Source organism: Macaca fascicularis, chromosome X (genome assembly GCF_037993035.2).
Source record: "Macaca fascicularis isolate 582-1 chromosome X, T2T-MFA8v1.1".
In the NCBI taxonomy this organism is placed as follows: domain Eukaryota; kingdom Metazoa; phylum Chordata; class Mammalia; order Primates; family Cercopithecidae; genus Macaca; species Macaca fascicularis.
The window spans coordinates 13067131-13087611 of NC_088395.1; the positions used below are offsets into that span (position 1 = coordinate 13067131).

Here is a 20481-nt window from a genome sequence, read left to right on the forward strand (position 1 = left end):
ACCATGGGACTGTCAGGGGTCTAGTAAAGACATGATGGTGCCCTTAACTGTGAAGGTTATGATGAAATTTGTAGGTCTGTAATTAAGAGATGATGGTGATGATAACCACAGTAATGAGCAGGGGATTTTGCAGGTAACCAGGTAAGAGATGATGGTATCTCTAAAAATATGGTGACCATGGAATTTTGAGGATATCCAATCAAGGAATAATGTGTTACTAGAAGCGGTAGTACCAAGGTATTTTGCAGTTACCCTGGAAAGAAATGATGTGTCCTTAGGAATGGCATTTAATCTGGGTAATTTGTACGTCTCCATGTATGGTAGGCTTCTCTAAATCTGGTAGATCTCATGGGCTTCTGTAGGCATCCACATGAGAGATGACGTGACACAAATTGTAACCAGTTGCCACCATTGTAACCAAGGTGTTTTATAAGTATCCAGCTTAAAACTCTAGCTTTATTTATTTCTTTGATGTAAGACTTTCGTGTTATCTATCATTTTCTTTCTTTTTGAGACAGAGTCTGGCTGAGGTCAGTGCTGATGTGGGCCTAAACCACAGCCCGCACCGTGGGACTGTCACAGAGACCCAGTTCAGTGATGATGTGTCCCTACAGGCCTTCCCGTCGTTACTTCCTTCACACGTATTCAGGTGAGAAATGATTGAGTCTTGTCTGGTAAGTGATGGTGGTGTAGGCCTCCCTGTTGTTCCCCTGATTTAGCTTCAGGTATCCCGGTCGGAAATGATAAGAGTCCCTGACGTACTCGAAACCATTAGTTTTCCCTCTGCATATTTCAGAGACAATGCCTAACCCTGTGAGCGCACTGGGAATGCAAATACCAGGTAATCATCCGGCATTCACAGCCACAGCAGTGACCGTGATCATTTTGCTGGTGTCCTGTAGAGAGAAATACTGTCTTCTGGGACCACTGCCCTGAGTTTGGGGGTCCCTGCCAGCATCCAGGTAAGAGTCGTTGAATGATGGATATGAGCATCATGATTTGCAGGTGTCCTGGTAGAACACCTTGTGTGTTTCTTGGCTAACTCCAACTTCAGCCTCCTGTGTTCAAGTGATTCTCCTGCCTCAGCCTCCCGTGTTGCTGAGATTACACATGTGTGCCACCACCCTTGACTAATTTTTGTATTACTAGTAGAGAAGGAGTTTCACCATGTTGGGCAGGCTGGTCTCGAACTCCAGACCTCAGGTGATCCACCTGCTTCGGCCCCCAAGGTGCTGGGATTACAAACATGAGCCACCACTCCAGGCCCCTTGTGTGTTTCAGAGGCATATGTCTCAGTGTAGGTTTTCTAGGCTCCCAGGAGAAAATCCCTACAAACAGGAGTCACGATCAGGAGACATGTCTCTTATCTGGGTAAGTGATGGTGTGCATGGTAAACTCACCACAGACCAGGTAATCTCCACATATCTAGGTAAGTGAGGTTCCTTTGCCTGAACTGTTTACCATGTGATGGGTTAACAGCTAATTTGGAAAGAAAAGGGAGTGGCCCCCCATTTGCCTCGCTATGCGATCCTGTTCATTTCTGTCCTGAAGAGAAAGTATGATGTATGTGCTCTGTCAGTGCTGATCGATTTGAACGTATCCAGGACTCGCGTGGCACTGTGCATCACGGGAGTAACTGCGGTGGATTTGCAGGGAAGCCAGGCAAGGAAAATGGCGTGTCCTATGATGGCCTAGACCTTGGAGGGCCCACAGGCATCCAGGGACATTTTTGGCTCCCACAGTGGTGATAGTGAGCAAGTAGTTTGCAGGGTCCTGGTGGATAAGCTGTGTCCGTAGACTCATTGGTCACACATGTGATTTCAGGTTCAGGCAGGCAGAAGTCAGAGTGTGAGGACAGCCTTGAGGTCTCTACAGGAGATTCAGGGTCCATAGGATTTGGTAGGGATTCAGGTACGAGATGATCATGGCTGTCATCATTGTAGTGTCCATGGTATTTTGATGGAATCTAAGAAACAGATGATGGACATGTCCCTAATCACGATAAGAAATGAGGGTTTCTACTTAGGAAGTGAACATGGGGATCCTGAAGTTACAATGGTAAGAAATGATGATAAACCTAACCGTGGGGTTGACCATGGTATTTTCTAGATACTCAGATAAGTGAGGGTGGTGACCCTAACTCAAGTACCAAAATTGGGTTTCCTCACTTAGTCACGTAGGAGCTGATGATGTGCCTTCGCGTGTTAGTGAAATCAGAGCATGAGAACAGCCTTGAAGTCTCTCCAGGAGATTGAGGGTCCATAGGATTTGGTAGGGATTCAGGTACAAGATGATCATGGCTGTCATCATTGTAGTGATTTTGAAGGAATCCAAGAAACAGATGATGGATATGTCTCTAACCATGGTAGTGCCATAGGATTTTATAGCTATGGAGTGAAAATATGACAGTGACCGTATCCACGGCAATGTTTGTGAGATTTTTAAAATATCCAGGCAAGAAATGAGTGTTTTTACTTAGGAAGTGAACATGGGATACTGAAGTTATAACGGTAAGAAACGATGATAAACCTAACTGTGGAGGTGAGCATGGTATTTTCTAGATATCCAGGTAGGTGTGGATGGAGGCCCTAACTTGAGTACCAAAATTGGGTTTCCTGAGGTAGGCACGTACGAGCTGACGATGACCCTTCCCACGTTAGTGAACATGGCATTTGGTAGTATTCCAGATAAGATGGTGAACCTAAACCCAAAATGACCATGAGATTGTCAGCTGCTTACTAAATAGATGATGGTCCCCATAACCATGAAGATTATGATGAAATTGTATTGGTCAGTAATTAAGAGATGGCAGTGCTCCTAACCACGGTAGTGAACAAGGGACTTTGCAAGTCACCAGGTAAGAGACGATGGTGTCTCTAAAAATGTGACCATGGGATTATCCAGATTCCAATGAAGGAATACTGTGTTACTAGAGATGGTAGTACCAAGGTATTTTACAGTTCTGGAAAGAAATGTTGTGTCCCTAGCAATGGCATTTAATTTGGGTAATTTGTAGGTCACCATGTATGGTAGGTTTTTCTGAATCTGGTAGATCTCATGGACTTCTGTAGGTATCCACATGAGAGATGTGTCACAAATTGTAAGCAATTGCCGCTATTGTTACCAAGGTATTTTGTAAGTATCCAGCTAAGAGCGCCAGCGTTATGTATTGGTTGGATGTAAGACTTTAATGATGTGTCTTTCTTTCGTTTTTGAGTCTGGCTGAGGTAAGTGCTGATGCAGGCCTAAACCACAGTCCGCTTCGTGGGACTGTCACAGAGACCCAGTTCTATGATGATTTGTCCCTACATGCCTTACAGCCATGATTTCTTTCACAGTTATTCAGGTGAGAAATGATTGTGTCCTCACTGATCCCAGATAGGCCGGGCTTTCCCATTTCTGTTTCATAGAAAGTGTCTGCCTAACCCTGTGAGTGTGGAAGGATTACAGGGAGCCAGATGTTTATCACTGTTACCCCGCCCCTGTGCTGCCCCTAGGATTTGTAGAGGTGTCTAGTCAAGAAACGGTGGTTTGCTGCTATCAGGGTTGACCTAGGATTACTGCAAGCATCCAGGTCGAGTGGGTGTGTCCCATAAAGCTGGAATTACTCAAGGTTCTTTGCAGGAGTCCTGGTGGAAAACCTTGTGTCCTTCTACATATGTGTCTTCATGCCTATTGCTGTTCAGCCTTCCTGTTGCTGTGATTTCGCTTCAGGCGTCCTAGGAAGAAATGGTAAGACTCCCTGGCATACTAGAAACCATGAGTTTACCCTGTGCATATTTCAGAGACAATGCCTAACCCCATGTTCGTAGTGGAACTGTAAGTACCTGGTAATTATCTGGTGTTCCTTCCCACAGCAGTGACTGTGGACATTTTGCAGGTGTCCTGTAGAGAGAACTGCTATCTTCTGGGACCACAGCCCTGAGCTTGGGGGGCCCCGTCAGCTTCGAGGCAAGAGTCCTTCAATGATAGATGTGAGCATCGTGATGTGCAGGTGTCCTGGTAGAACATCTTGTGTGTTTCTGAGGCATATATCTGAGTATATGTTTTCCAGGTTCCCAGAAGAAAATCCTGAAGAACGGGACTCATGAACAGGGGACGTGTCTGCTGTCTGGGTAAGTGATTGTGTGCACTGTAAACTCATCACAGACAACCTAATCTTCACATTGGTAGGTCAGTGAGGTTCCTTTCCCTGAACGGTTTACCACATGATGGGTTTAGGGGTATTCCGGTAAGGAAGGGTAGCGGCTCCTTGTTCTCATTGCCATGTGATCCCATTGTTTTCTGTCCTGGAGAGAACGTATGAGGTATGTACCCTGTGAGTGCTGATTGATTGGCACGTACCCAGGGAACTCCAGTGGCACTGTGCATCACAGGAGTAACTAAGGTGGATTTGCAGAGAAGACAACCAGAGAAAATGAAGTGTCCTACGATGGCCTACCCCTTGGAGGGACCACGAGCATCCAGGTAGATTTTTGGCCCCCACAATGATGTTAGTGAGCGGGTGGTTTTCTGGGTTCTGCTGGAAAAGCTGTCTGTAGGCAGATTTCACATTCCCTTCCAGAGGTCAAGGGAACCCTCATTATGCCTGAGCAGGGGAACTCTGCCTGTATCCAGAGGGGAGATAGTATGGGCATAAGCAGGCCATGGACGATCCAATCTTCTGATACACAGGTAATCACCAATGGCATTCCTGCTATTTTTCCTGTCCTGCCGTGGGTTTTCTTGCTCATTTTCTGTTCTTTATTTTCTGCAGTAATTCAGTTAAGAAACAATGCTTTGCCAACCAAGGCTAATAAGCATTAGTCCTTGCTATGTTCGACTTGAGGATAATGTGCCTTGAACCTGAGTCCGTGTTGACTGCGGTAGATGCGGGTGTCCAGGTGAATTATCCTACTCTACCAGACCACAGGATGGAATGATAGTTCTGACACATCATCAGTCCAGAGCTGATAGTGGTGCCAACAGTGGGGTGGAAGTTGGAGTTCTGCCAGGATCTAGGTAAGGTTCCTAGATGACGGCAGTGACCAGCCTGTGTGGTGCGTGTCTTTTTCGTCTTTCAGGTATGCCAAGTGGCATCCTGGAAAACACCTGTCAGATGCGTTTCTTCTGCTGCTGCTAGTCATGAGATCAAGGTGGGTCTGAGAATGGCCATTCGGAGGCCCTGGATAGTAACCGGGTAATGGATGACACGAGTGCTATGCCAATACAGACCACCTGAACTTCAGATTTCCTGGACAAAGAGGGCACTGTCCTTGACACGGTGTTTTCCCATGGTTTCCTGCAGGTGTCCCATAAAGTCCTCTTCCTGTAGAGAGGTAGGAGATGTTGTGGCATTACCTCATGAAAGGCACTCTGAATTTCCCGCATGTAGATAATTAATGATGGTTTGAGTCTGGTAGAGTAACCTTGTGTTTGGCATATGTGTCATTGGGAAAAGATAATTAGTGATTCCCAATGCCAGTAAGCATGAGATTTTACTGTTTGCTTATTCAAAGGTAAGGGTTTGTGTGTGTGTGTGTGTGTGTGTGCAAATTTGACCCTCCATGTGATAAACGGATATGCCAGTGCTCAGGTAGTTGATCATATTGTCTGTCACCCTGATGTGGACCGTGCTGTTTCTCCAGGTATGCCTTGTAGGCTCTGGCTTAGATATCTTCAGTTATCTGGGTAACCTGGATGAGTTGTGAAATGATACCAATGAACAAGTATATTTGTGGGTGTCCTCGTAGCATAGGTTGTGGACCAAGCAGAGTTTCCCCAATATGTCTTTCAGATGAATGTCAGGGCATCACAGCAGGCCTTTCAAAGCTAGGTAACGTGGGGCATTGCTGGCTGAGGTAAGTGCTGACACAGGCCTAAACCGCAGCCCACAGCGTCGTACTGTCACAGAGGCTTAGTTCAGTGATGGTGTGTCCCTACACATCTTCCCGCCGTGATTTCTTTTCCATGTATTCAGGTAAGAAATGATTTAGTTTTTACCACTCCCAGATAGGCCGGGTTTTCCCGTTTTATGAAAGTATATGCTGAACCGTGTGAGTGTTGAGGGATTGCAGGGAGCCAGGTATTTATCGCTGTGTTCCCCATCTGTGCTACCCCTCCGATTTCTAGAGATGTGTAGTTGAGAAACGGTGGTTTTCTGCTATCAGGGTCGACCTGAGATTACTGCAGCTATACACATCGAGTGGGTGTGTCCCATAAAGATGGAAGTAATCATGGGACTTTGTGGGAGTCTTTGCAGAAAACCCCATGTCTTCTTACACGTATGTATTGGTGCCTCTTGCAGATTCCTGCCGTGACATCCCAGTGAATCCAACGTGGGTCTTTATCAGGAAGCAGGGTTGCTCTGCAAGTCAGGGCTGCATGAGGACCAAAAACAACGCATGGGCCACTTGAAGTTCAGGTGTCTAGGTAAGTGAGGATGGTGTGCATAGTTCCTGTTGTTCCCATGATTTCGCTTCAAGTGTCCCTGTCAGAATTGACAAGTGTCCCTGGCTCACTAAAAACCGTGAGATTTCCCTCTGCATATTTCAGAGACAACGTCTAACCCAGTGAGTACAGTGGGACTGCAAATACCAGGTAATGATCTGGCGTTCCCAGCCACAGCGATGACCGTGGACATTTTGCAGGTGTCCTGTAGAGAGAAATGCTGTCTTCTGGGCCTGCGGCCCTGAGCTTGGGGGACCCTGCCAGCATCCAAGTAAGAGTCCTTCAATCATGGATGCGAGCATTGTGATTTACATGTCTCCTGTGAGAACACTTTATGTGTTTTCAAGGCATATATCTCTGTAGGTTTTCCAGGGTCCCACAAGGAAATCCCGACAAACAGGAGTCAGGATCAGGGAACATGTCTGCTATCCAGGTAAGTGATGGTGTTCGCGGTAAACTCACCACACACCAGGCGATCTCCACATATCTAGGTAACTGAGGTTCCTTTGCCTGAAGGGTTTATCATGTGATGGGTTAACAGGTATTTTGGTAAGAAAGAGTAGCGGCTCTCCGTTCTCCTCACCATGTGATCCTATTGATTTCTGCCCTGGAAAGAATGTATGATGTATGTGGTCTGTGAGGGCTGATTGATTGGCATGTACGCAGGGAACTCATGTGGCATTGTGCATCACAGGAGTGACTGTGGTAGATTTGCAGGGAAGCCGGCCAGGGAAAAAGAGCGTGTCCTACAATGGCCTAGACCCTGGAGAGCCCGCAAGCATCCAGATACATTTTTGACTCCCACAGTGATTATACTGAGCAGGTGATTTGCAAGGTCCTGGTGGAAAAGCTGTGTCCATAGAGGCATTGGTCACACTTGTAGTTTCAGGTTCAGGCAGGCAGAAGTCAGAGCATGAGGACAGCATTGAGGTCTCTCCAGGAGATTTATGGACCCTAGGATTTGGTAGTGATTCAGGTATGAGATGATCATGGCTCTCATCATTGTAGTGACCATGGTATTTTGAAGGAATGCAAAAACAGATGATGGGCCTGTCCCTAACCATGGTAGTGTCCATGGGATTTTGTAGCTATAGAGTGAAAAGATGACAGTGACCATCTCTATGGTAATGTCTGGAATTTTAAAAATATCCAGGTAACAAATGAGTGTTTCTACTTAGGAAGTGAACATAGAATACTGAAGTTACAGAGTTAAGAAATGATCAACTTAACCATGGGGGTGACCATGGTATTTTCTAGATATCCAGATAAGTGAGGTTGGTGGTCTTAAATTGACTACCAAAATTGAGTTTGCTCAGGTAGGCATGAAGAAGCTGAGGATGCCCCTTCCCATGTTAGTGAATGTGGCAATTTGTGGTATTCCAGGTATGATGGCAAACCTAATCATGAAATAACCATGGGATTGTCCAGGGTTTAGTAAAAAGATGGTGGTCCCCTTAACCATGAAAGTTATGATGAAATTTTGTAGGCCGGTAATTAAGAGATCACAGAGATCCTAACCGTGATACTGAACAAGGAATTTTGCAAATCACCAGGTAAGAGATGATTGTGTGTCTAAAAATGTGGTGACCTTGGGATTTTGCAGATATCCAATTAAGGAATAATGTGTTCCTAGAAATTGTAGTACCAAGGTATTCAGCAGTTACCCAGGAAAGAAATGTGTCCCTAGCAATGGCATTTAATCTGAGTAATTTGTAGGTCATGTGTGGTAGATTTTTCTAAATCTGATAGATCTCATGGGCTTCTGTAGGTATCCACATGAGAGATGATGTGTCACAAATGGTAAATAACTGTCACTAGTGTAACCAAAGTGTTTTATAAGTATCCAATTAAGAGCTCAGGCTTTATTTATTTGTCAGATATAAGACTTTCTTGTTAACTATTTTTTTTCTTTTTTTGAGAAAGAGTCTGGTTGAGCTAAGTGCTGACACGGGCTTAAACCACAGCCTGCACCGTGAGAATGTCAGAGAGACCCAGTTCAGTGAAGATGTGTCCCTACATGCTTTCCCACCATGATTTCTTTCACAGGTACTCAGGTGAGAAATGATTGAGTCCTTATCGATTCCAGATCGGCTGGGTTTTCTTATAGTCTGTTTCATCGAAGGTGTATGCTGAACCCTATGAGCATTGAGGGACTGCAGGGAGCCAGGTATTTATCACTATATTCTGCACCTCATGCTAACCCTAGGATGTCTACAGGTATCCAGTCAAGAAACGGTGGTGTTCTGCTATCAGGGTTGACCTGGGATGACTGCAAGTATCCAGGTCATGTGTCTGTGTCCCGTAAAGATGGAAATAATCAAGGTTCTTTGCAGGAGTGCTGGCAGAAAACCCCGTGTCCTTCTACACATACGTCTTCCTGCCTCTTTCAGATTCCTACCGTGACATCACAGTGAATCTGACACGAAACTTTAATGGGAAGCTTGGCTGCTCTGCAGGTCAGCACAGATGAGGAATGAAAGCATCGCACGGGCCAGGTGAGGCTCAGCTGTCTAGGTAAGTGATGATGGTATCAGGCCTCCCTGTTGTTCCCTGATTTCGCTTCAGATGTCTCCTCGGAAATGATAAGATTCCCGGGCTTGCTAGACACCGTGAGTTTTCCCTCTGCATATTTCAGAGACAACGCCTAACCCTGTGAGCAGAGTGGGACTGGAAATACCAGATAATGATCTGGCATTCCCAGCCACAAGAGTGACTATGGACATTTTGCAGGTGTCCTCTAGAGAGAAATGCTCTCTTCTGTGACCACGGACCTGAGCTTGGGGGGCCCCGCCAGCATCCAGGTAAGAGTCATTTAATGATGAATGTGAGCATCGTGATTTGCAGGTTTCCTGGTACAACACCTTGTGTGTGTGTTTGTTTGTTTGTTTCTTTCTTTCTTTCTTTCTTTCTCTCTCTTTCTCTCTTTCTCTCTTTCTCTCTTTCTTTCTTTTTGGGATAGAGTTTTGCTCTTGTCGCTCAGGCTGGGTGCAATGGTAGAATCTCAGCTGACTGCACCCTCCCCTTCCTGTGTTCGAGTGATTCTCCCAAGTTGCTGGGATTACAGATGTGTGCCACCACCGCCCACTAATTTTTGTATTACTAATAGAGACGAAGTTTCACTGTGTTGGGCAGGCTGGTCTTGAACTCTGGACTTCTGGTGATCCACCTGCCTCGGCCTCCCAAAGTGCTGGGATTACAAGTGTGAGCCACCATGCCCGGCGCCTCATGTGTTTCTGAGGCATGTATCTCAGTGTATGTTTTCCAGGTTCCCCCGAGGAAATCCTGACAAACAGGAACCACGATCGGGACATTCTGCTATCTGGGTAAGTAATGGTGTGCTTGGTAAACTCACCACAGACCAAGTGATCTCCAGGTAAGCGAGGTTCCTTTGCCTGAACAGTTTACCATGTGATGGGTTAATGGCTAGTATGGAAAGAAAGGGAAATGGCTCCTTGTTCTCCTTGCCATGCGATCCTTTTCATTTCTGTCCTGGAGAGAAAGTGTGCTCTATGTGCTTTGTGAGTGCTGATTGATTGGCATGTACCCAGGGAACTCACATGGCATTGTGCATCACAGGAGTGACTGCGGTGGATTTCCAGGGGAAGCTGGCCAGGGAAAATGGCATATCTTACCATGGCCTAGACCTTGGAGGGCCCTCAAGCATCCAGGTACATTTTTGGCTCCCATAATGATGATAGTGAGCAGGCAGTTTGTAGGGTCCTAGTGGAAAAGCTGTGTCCATAGACATGCTGGTCATGCATTTGGTTTCACATTCAGGCAGGCAGTAGTCAGAGCATGAGGACAACCTTGAGGTCTCTCCAGGAGATTCAGGGACCATCGGATTTGGTACGGATTCAAGTACGAGATGATCATGGCTCTCATCATTGCAGTGACTGTGGTATTTTGAAGGAATCCAAGAAACAGATGATGGACATGTCCCTAACCATGGTAGTGCCCATGGAATTTTGTAGCTATAGAGTGAAAAGATGACAGTGGCCATATCCCAGGTAATATCCATGGGATTTTGTAAATATCCAGGTAAGAAATGAGTGTTTCTACTTAAGAAGTGAACATGGGATACTGAAGTTATAAAGGTAAGAAATGATGATAAACCCAACAGTGCAGGTGACCATGGTATTTTCTAGATATCCAAATAAGAGTGGATGGTAGCCCTAACTGGAGTATCAAAATTGGATTGCCTCAGTTAGGTACGTAGCTGCTGCTGATGTTTCTTTCCATATTAGTGAACACGGCATTTGGTGGTATTCCACTCCACACGTGTTGGCAAAACCAAACCACAAAATGACCATGAGATTTGTCAGGGGTCTAGTAAACAGATGATGATCCCCTTAACTGTGAAGGTTATGATGAAATTTTGTAGGACAATAATTAAGAGATGGTGGTGATCCTAACCACGTAGTGAATAAGGGATTTTGCAAGTCACCAGGTAAGAGATGATCGTGTCTCTAAAAATGTGGTGACTGTGGGATTTTGCAGATATCTACCTAAGCAATAATGTGTTACTAGAAATGGTAGTACCAAGGTATTTTACAGTTACCCAGGAAAGAAATGATGTGTCCCCAGCAATGGCATTTAACCTGGTTAATTTTAGGTCTCCATGGATGGTAGATTTATCTAAATCTGGTAGATCTCATGGGCTTCTATAGGTATCCACATGAGAGATGATGTGTCACGAATTGTAAACAACGGCCACTATTGTTACCAAGGTATTTTATAAGTATCCAGCTAAGAGCTCTGGCTTTATGTATTTGTTAGATTTATGACTTTTTTGTGTGTGTTTTTATAGTATTTTTTTCTTTTCTTGAGAGAGTCTGGCTGAGGTAAGTGCTGATGCGTGCATAAACCACAGCACGCACCGTGGGACTGTCCCAGAGACCTGGTTCAGTGATGAGGTGTCCCCACACGTCTTCCTGCTGTGATTTCTTTCACAGGTACTCAGCTGAGAAATGATTGAGTCCTTACCAATCCCAGATCGGCCAGGTTTTCCCGTTTTCCGTTTCAACGAAAGTGTATGCTGAACCCTGTGAGTGTTGAGGGGCTGCAGGATGCCAGGTATTTATCTCTGCATTCCCCGCCCCCATGCTGCCCCTAGGATGGCTACAGGTGTCGAGAAATGGTGTTTTTGTGCTATCAGGGTCGACCTGGGATTACTGCAAGTATCCAAGTCAAGTGGGTGTGTCCTGTAAAGATGGAAATAATCAATATTCTTTGCAGGAGTGCTGGCAGCAAACCCCATGTCCCTCTACACATACTTCTTCGTGCCTCTTTCAGGTTCCTACCATGACATCACAATAAATCTGACACAAGACCTTAATGGGAAGTTCGGCTGCTCTGCACGTCGGTGCTGATGAGGACCAAAAGCATCACACGGGCCACGCGAGGTTCAGTTGTCTAGATAAATGATGATGGTGTCAGGCCTCCCTGTCGTTCCCATGATTTCACTTCAGGTGTCCCAGTTGGGATTGATAAGGGTACCTGGCACCCTAGAAACTGTGAGTTTTTTCTCTGCGTATTTCAGAGACAGTGCCTAACCATGTGAGCACGGCGGGACTGCAAATACCAGGTAATGATCCAGCATTCCCAGCCACAGCAGTGACTGTGGACATTTTACAGGTGTTCTGTAGAGAGAAATGCTATCTTCTGGAGCCACGACCCTGAGCCAGATGGGCCCCACCAGCATCCTGGTAAGAGTCATTGAATGATGGATGTGAGCATCATGATTTGCAGGTGTCCTGGTACGGCATCTTGTGTGTTTCTGAGGCATATGTCTGTATATGTTTTTCAGGTTCCCTGGAGGAAATCCTGACAAAAAGGAATCACCATCAGGGGACATGTCTGCTGTCTGGTTAGTGATGGTGTTCGCAGTAAACTCACCACAGACCAGGCGATCTCCACCTATCTAGGTAAGTGAGGTTCCTTTGCCTGAACAGTTTACCATGTGATGGGTTAATGGCCGTTATGGAAAGGAAGAGTAGTGACTCCCCGTTCTCCTCATCATGTGACCTTATTGATAACTGTCCTAGAGAGAATGTAAGATGTATGTGCTGTGTGAGTGCGGATTGATTGGCACATACCCAGGGAACCCACGTGGCACTGTGCATCACAGGAGTTTCTTCGGTGGAGTTACAGGGAAGCCAACCAGGGAAAGTGGCGTGTCCTACAATGGCCTAGACCTTGGAGGGCCTACAAGCATCCTGGTAGATTTTTGGCTCTTACAGTGATGATAGTGAGCAGGTGGCTTGCAGGGTTCTGGTATTAAAAGCAGTGTCCATAGACACATTGGTCACATACGTGATTTCAGATCAGGCAGGCAGAAGTCAGAGCATGAGGACAGCCTTAAGGTCTCTCCACGAGATTCACGGATTATTGTATTTGGTAGGAATTGAGGTATGAGATGATCATGGCTCTTATCATTGCAGTGACTGTGGTATTTTCAAGGAATCCAAGAAACAGATGATGGACGTGTTCATAACCATGATAGTGCCCATGGGATTTTGTAGCTATAGAATGAAAAGATAACAGTGGCCATATCCATGGTAATGTCTGTGGGATTTTATAAATATCCAGGTAAGAAATAAGTGTTTCTACTTAAGAAGTGAACATGGGATACTGAAGTTATAAAGGTAAGAAATGGTAAACCTGATTGTGTGGGTGACCGTGGTATTTTCTACACATCCAGATAAGGCTGGATGGTGACCCTAATTCGAGTATCAAAATTGGATTTTGTGAGGTAGGCACCTAGGAGCTGATGATATCCCTTCCCATGTGAGTGAACATGGCATTTTGTGGTATTCTGGATGTGGTGGCAAACCTAACCCCAAAATGACCATGAGGTTTGTCAGGGTCCTAGTAAAGAGAAGATGGTCCCCTTAACCATGAAAGTTATGATGTCATTTTGTCAGTCAGTAATTAAGAGATGATGGTGACCCTGCCACTCCAATGAATAAGGAATTTTGCAAGTCACCAGGTAAGAGATGATGGTGTCTCTAAAAATGTGGTGACTGTCGGATTTTGAGGATATCCAATCAAGGAATAATGTGTTACTAGAAATGATAGTACCAAGGTACTCAGCAGTTAGCCACGAAAGAAATGATGTGTCCCTAGCGATGGCATTTAATCTGAGTAATTTGTAGGTCCCCATGTATGGTAGGTTTTTCCAAATCTGGTAGAACACATGGCCTTCTGTAGGTATCCACATGAGAGATGACATGTCACAAAGTGTAAGTACTGCCACTACTGTAGCCAGGGTATTTTATAAGTATCCAGCTAAGAGGTCTGGCTTTATCTATGTGTTGCATGTTAGACTATCATGTTGTCTATTTTTTTCTTTTTTTTGAGATAGTGTCTGGCTGAGGTAAGTGCTGATGCAGGCCTAAACCACAACCCTCACCGTGGGACTGTCACAGAGACCCAGTTCAGTAGTGGTGTGTCCCTACACATCTTCCCACTGTGATTTCTTTCACAGGTACTCAGGTGACAAGTGACTGAGTCCTTACCATTCCCAGATAGGCCAGGTTTTCCCATTTTCTGTTTCAACAAAAGTGTATGCTGAAATCCGTGAGTGTTGAGGGATTGCAGGGAGCCAGGTGTTTATCACTGTATTCCCTGCCCCCGTGCTGCCCCTAGGATGTCTACAGGTGTGCAGTCGGGAAACGGTGGTTTTCTGCTATCACGGTCGACCTGAGATTACTACAAGTATCCAGGTCAAGTGGGTATGTCCCGAAAAGATGGAAATCATCAAGGTTCTTTGTAGGAGTGCTGTGGAAAACCCTGTGTCCTTCTACACATGTGTCTTCTACACATCTGATTTTGCAAGCTGCCAGAGAAGATACGATGGTGTCTCTAAAAATGTGGTGACCATGAGTTTTTGCAGATAACCAATTAAGTTATTTGCAAAACTAGAAATGGTAGTCCCAAGGCATTTTACAGTTACCCGGGAAATAAATGATGTGTCCTTAGTAAAGGCATTTAATTTGGGTAATTTGTAGGTCTCCATGTCTGGTAGGTATTTCTATATCTGGTCAATCTCATAGTATTCTGTAGGTATCCACATGAGAGATGATGTGTCACAAGTTGTAACCAAGTGCCAAGGTATTTTACAAGTATCTCACTTAAAGCTCCGGTGAATATAAGTTTTTGAAGATACCCAGTGGGGAATGATGTTGGCCTAAGCCGTGGTAATGCCCACTGGTAGTGCCCATATCTTGGTAATAGGTGGTGTGTGTCTGATTATGGTTGTCCCTATGGCTTTTTTTTTTTTTTTTCAAATTCCAGCAATATAATGAAGACAATCTTAACCACTCTTATGAACAGAAGATTTAGCAGGAATTGAGGAAAGAAATAATGTAGGCTTCAACCAAATGGACGTGATTAGATTTTAGGGATTCTAAATAAGTGATCATGGTGTCCCTAACAATGGGATTTTGCAGGTTGTAGTCAACAGGTGATGATGAATTTAACAGTAGGCGCAAACATGGGAATTATTGATACCTAGATAAGACATGATGTGGTCCTTAAACATATTACAGACCATATTATTTTTTAGATATCTACATAAACAATATGTCCTGAAATCTTGATGTAACCATTTTTTTTTTTTCACATTTAAAAAGTTGCTCATTCTCAAATATTTGTGCAGGGCTGATTTCAGGGTATAGGAATGCACCAGCAGCCGGCCCGATGGCTCACGCCTTAATCCCTGTACTTTGGGAGGCCGAGGCGGACAGATCACTTGAGGTCAGGAGTTCGAGACCAGCCTGGCCAACATAGTGAAACGCTGTCTCTATTAAAAATACACAACTTAGCCAGGCGTCCTGGCACATGCCCATAGTCCCAGCTACATGAGAGGCTGAGGCATGAGAATTGCTAGAACCCAGAAGGCAGATGTTGCAGTGAGCCAAGGTTGGGCCACTGCAGTCCAGACTGGGCGACAGAGCAGTTCTTTACCCCCCGCCCCCCATCCCCCCCACAAAAAGTAAGGCACCAGAGTCATGAAATAATGATCTTACCACAGAGGGCGTAAAAAACGAAACCTCGGAAAATATTACCATATTTGAAAAGACTTGTGGAAAATAATTAAGGACCAGGTAGCAGAAATTGTGATCAGAAGAAATAACATAAGAATATACTTAAGTGCACAGTACATAGTTGGAAGGCAAACTGTTTATCCTTCTAAAACCATTACTGTGATCAACACAGACAAGAGACACTTTCCTGAAAGGTTAAATTGGTTCATGAGAAATAAAAGCAACCAAAATGAGCCACATTATCTACAATAGAAGAGACCATATGGAAAAAGTTCTATGGCAAGAGCTAACTAGTTAGTATACAAAAAGATTCACGAAAAATGCCTCAACTTTAGACACGTTAGATATTGCACACTAAAAAAAAAAAAAAAAAAACAAAAAAAACCAAAGGAACATTTTGAAAGCTATTTTAAATTTAATTAATTGCTGAATGTCTCCTTGGCTACTAGTTGAACAATCATTATTTAGTCCCACATATCTCTCACCATTTTGTTTGCAGACCATCTAAAAGCCTTATTTCCTCATCTATTTGACAGATGACCAAAATGGGTCCTACAATATGATCACACAGGATAATCTTGGAAAGTATGACTAAATTATTTTTAACGGCATTATTTTTCTCCTTTGATTTTCAGATTCTTTCTCATAATTTCTAAAACAGTGTCGACAGCGGCCTGTACCATGTCTTCATTGACGTCATCACTGAGATCACTCTCAATTGCTCTCGAACTTGTTGTTGGCCTTTCGTGTAGATATGAACTGTGACCTGGCGGATCTGACTGTTGTTGCTGCTGCTTCTGTTCCTGCTGATGCTTTTCAAAATAGTCTTTTATTTTCTTTGGCTCTTCCGAAGCAGGAGTTCCACATGATGTCTTTGGAAGATCTTGCGATGTGTTTCTGGAACTACCTTGCATACTTAGTTCAATAGCCCTGCGGAGATCTTCATCTTCTTTATTGGTTTCTTGGCGGCTTAGTTCCAGGGCCCTCTGAAAATCCTGCTCTTCTTGGTCTGATGTTCCAGACTCATCACTTTCTTCTGACACTTTTTCAAGAATTGTTTTGTAGACTCTGTGGTCTTTTTCTTTGGCTAATTTTTTTCCATTAAGTTTTGGTCTATCCATCTCTTCAACACTGATGATTTGCAGCAGTTGGTCAGCTTCACAGTCTGGCAGATCCCCCTTAACAACAAATACAGAATATGCTTCCTGTTGCAGTTGAGTCAAGAAATTTGCAAGGCATGTATCTGATATTAATTCTGGACCCGCCAAGAGAGAATTCAAGTTAAACCAGTGTTTTCCGAATTTTCTAATAGTAAACCAGTGTTGTTTATAATTACATATAAAAGATCTTTCATTTATAGGATCAATCCCGAGCTTCTGATATTCAGGATTATTGAAATGGATGACCTCTAAACCCCAGAACTTCAAGGCATTGCATATTACCTGGATGGAGAAGAAGCCGCTATCATCCATGTTTTCTGAAGGCTGCTGTAAAAATGCGCGATAGTCTTCACTAGTGACTCCTCCTTCTGCCATTCTCATCCTCTCTTCTTCATCTAGCTGATGTGCAATTGAAGCTAATTCCACAGGACTGAAATATTCTCCTTGCAGCAGATTATTCAGGCAGTGCTGAGCACAAAGGAAGCCTTCTTGTTTTTCATGAAAGATGAAATCCATGTTGATTCTAACCGTGAGTTTTTGTATATATGCGGGAACATGTTATATGCCCAGCTATGGCAGTTATCTGGGCAGTTTGTAGATAGCCATGAAATAGGTGTTAGGTTTTCAAACCTTATGAAGACCATGGGTTTCTGTAGGTATTTAAGTAAGAGATGATATGTCACAAAGCACTATTGTGACCAAGGTGGTTTTGCCAGTATCTAGTCAAGACCTGATGGTAAACCTAAAGTGAATATGGGGTTTTGGAGTCATCCCATAGGGGATAATGGTGACTTGAACCATGGCAGTGCCCATTGATTTTCAGATGTTCTATAAAATATAATGTCTCTTTAATTATGGTTGTCAGCATGGTTTTAGTAAGTGAATAAAGGTGAAATTTACCACAGTAGTAAACAGAAGATTTGGCAGGTAACTGGGAAAGAAATAACATGGGCTTTAACCAAACGGGTATCATGGGATTTTGGAAGTCTCTGGGTAAGTTATGATGTCACTGACCACAGTAATAGCCATGGAATTTTGAAGGTTCCACTCAATAGATGACAATAAAACTCACGGTAGCAATGAAGATGGGACTTTGCTGGTATCCTAGTTAGAGATGATGTGGGCCTTAAAAACATTAGTGACCAAATGATCTTCAGACATCTAGAAAACTGATGAAGATGTCCTGAACTCTTTTCATATCCATGTGTTTTTATAGGTGTTCAGATAAGAAATGTGTGTGCCCAACAAAAGTAGTAACCATTAGATTTTACTGTTTTCTAGTTCAGAGACAATCTCTCTCAAACTTAGTAGTGACAAAGATATAGCAGGCATCCAGGTAGGATATCACAGAGTTCCTTACCACAGTAGTAACTATAGGATTTTTGCAGGTGTCCAGTGAATAGACAGTGTGTGAAACTACTGTGTTGACCTTGGACTTCTCTAAGTGTCCAAGTACACTTAGTGATGCCCTAATGATCGTAGTGAGTGTATGCACGGAATGAGCAGGGGGCCAGATGGAAGGACATGCATCCTGACCAGGGTTACCATCATATGTTTTCTCAGCAGGTAGTCAAGAGATAATGGTGTCTCTAACTACAGCATTGGCCTCAGAACCTTAGGATTCAGGTAGAGTTCATGGTTCCCCTAACAATACTAGTCACCGTGGGATTTTTTGAGGTCCATGTAGAAGATGTATCCCTAACCACCACTGCTGCCATATGGTTTTGCAGGCTCCTATCAAGAGATAATGGTGAAACTCATATTGGTCATTTTTGTAGGCTTTCATGGAATCTAGCTAAGTGATTATGTGGACCTTAAACATACTACAGACCATCTGCTCTTCAGACATCTCGGTAAGTGATGATGATATCCTCAACGTGTGTTAGTATCGTGTGTTTTGCAGGTATTCGGGTAAAAAAAAAAAAAGATACTGGCTCTACCAATAAGTATTGGAATCCATGAGACTTAGCTTAACCAGTTTTCTGGTTTAGAGATATTGTGTGTTTAACCTTAGGAGTGAATGAAGAATTTTCAGGTATCTGGCAAGTCATCATAACTTTCGTCAAAACAGTAATGACCATGAGATTTTTGTCGATGCCCAGACAATAAATGATGGTGCCTGTACCAATGTGTTGATCTTCAGGTTCTGCCATTATCCAGGTAGCATTAATGAGTTTGTAAAGATGGAAGTGACAAAAGTTAATTTGCAGATGTTCTGCTAGAAAAAGTTGCATTCTTAAACACATCTGGCGCAATGTGTTTTTTCAGGTTTCAATCTAAAGATCAAGGTAACCCTAACAATGGGATTAACATGAAGCTTTGCTGGTATCCAGGCAACTGATGATGTCGGTCTTATCACACAGAAGACATTCAGACCTTCAGAAATTTACATAAGTGATGATGATACCTCTAACATTTGTGTTACCGTGTTTTTTGTTTTTTTTGCAGATATTCAGGCAAGAAATTGTAATGTTCCCATAATTCCCATTTAAGAATACACCCTTACTGCTTACTAGTTCAGAGATAATGTTTTGAAATCTGGCTAAGACTGAGGGATTTGTAAGTTTCCAAGTCAATTTTCATAGTGTTTCTCATCTCAGTATTGACCATGGTATTTTACATGTACCTAGTCAAGTGATTATGACATATCCATGGTTTTGACCTTGATATTCTGCAAGTATCAAGGTAAAGTTGATGGTTCTCCTACTGCTAGTGATTCTCATGAGATGTTGCATGGTCTAGGTGGGAAAAGGCATATCTCTAACCATGGCTGCCTTCATGGATGATGCTGAAACTAACAATGATAGTGAACATGGACTTAGCTAAAGAGAGGGAAAGGATGGTGTGAACCTTTACACATTAGAGAGCTTCAGATTTCAGTTATCTAGGTAAGTGTTGATGGTGCCTGTAATACTGTGGTTACAAGAATGTTGTTTTTATAAACAGGCATTCAGGTAAGGGCAGTGCTAATATAAAGGTGAGAAGTGATGTGGCATTTATACACTAGAGACCCGAATTTCAGGTATCTAGGAAACTGATGGTGATCATACCTGTAATAGTTACCTGGTTTGGTACAGGTTTGCAGGGAAGAAATGAACTGGCTCCACTAGTAAGAGTAAGCATGCGATTTTTTGTATTCTCGTTTAGTGCTAATTTGTACTTAACCCTAGTAGCAGTCGAGAAACCTACAGGTATCCAGGTAAGATATCACACTATCACCCCACTAGTGACCATGGGATTTTGGCATATATTTCTTCAAAGGAGAGAGGTGTCTTTATTAGGGTTTAACTTCACACCTTTGGAACTATCCAGGTAGCATTGATGAGTCACAAAAAGAAGTGATCAAGGGTATTTGCAGGTGTCCAGGTAGTATAAGAGGTGTATTAAACACATTTTTCACAATACGCTTTTCAGGCTCCTTTCATAAGATTATAGTGAGCTTAACAATGGCCATTAATGGTGGACAGGTATAATGAGATGTATATCAAATATAACATTTTTCATAATGTGTTTTTCAGGATTCTGTCAGAAGATTATGGTGAGCCCAATAATGGTAGTTGATGTGGGACACTGCTGGAATATAGGTAACTGATGTGGTAAGTTTACGTCCCAGCACGTCTACTTGATTTTCTTGTATCTAGGTAAGTGATTAATGATGTCCCAAATACTCATTACTGTGTTTGTTTCTTTTTTCTTTATGTATTCAGTGATGAAAAGTTCTTACTAGTAATAGAATCCTTGAGTTCTTTCTTTTCACATTTTAGGGGAAATTTGTATAACTTTGTGAGTATTGAGGGATTGTCACAGTAATTCTCATTGTGTTTCCCACTACATTCATAATCATG

The 20481-nt window shown here is 43.4% G+C and overlaps 1 protein-coding gene and 1 long non-coding RNA gene across 2 annotated transcripts; one reads left to right on the plus strand and one right to left on the minus strand.

Annotated features, from left to right (window-relative positions):
* Nucleotides 1-11970: 11970 nt before the first annotated feature.
* LOC135969250 (uncharacterized) lies at nucleotides 11971-13499 on the plus strand. The gene is made up of 3 exons (XR_010584395.1): nucleotides 11971-12134; nucleotides 12236-12353; nucleotides 12870-13499. It is a non-coding gene; the product is annotated as an uncharacterized lncRNA (long non-coding RNA).
* Nucleotides 13500-15684: 2185 nt separating this feature from the next.
* ATXN3L (ataxin 3 like) lies at nucleotides 15685-18008 on the minus strand. Its single transcript, XM_045383848.2, has one exon. It carries the CDS (start codon nucleotides 17150-17152, stop codon nucleotides 16088-16090), a length of 1065 nt encoding a protein of 354 aa, XP_045239783.1. The 5' UTR covers nucleotides 17153-18008; the 3' UTR covers nucleotides 15685-16087.
* Nucleotides 18009-20481: the final 2473 nt, after the last annotated feature.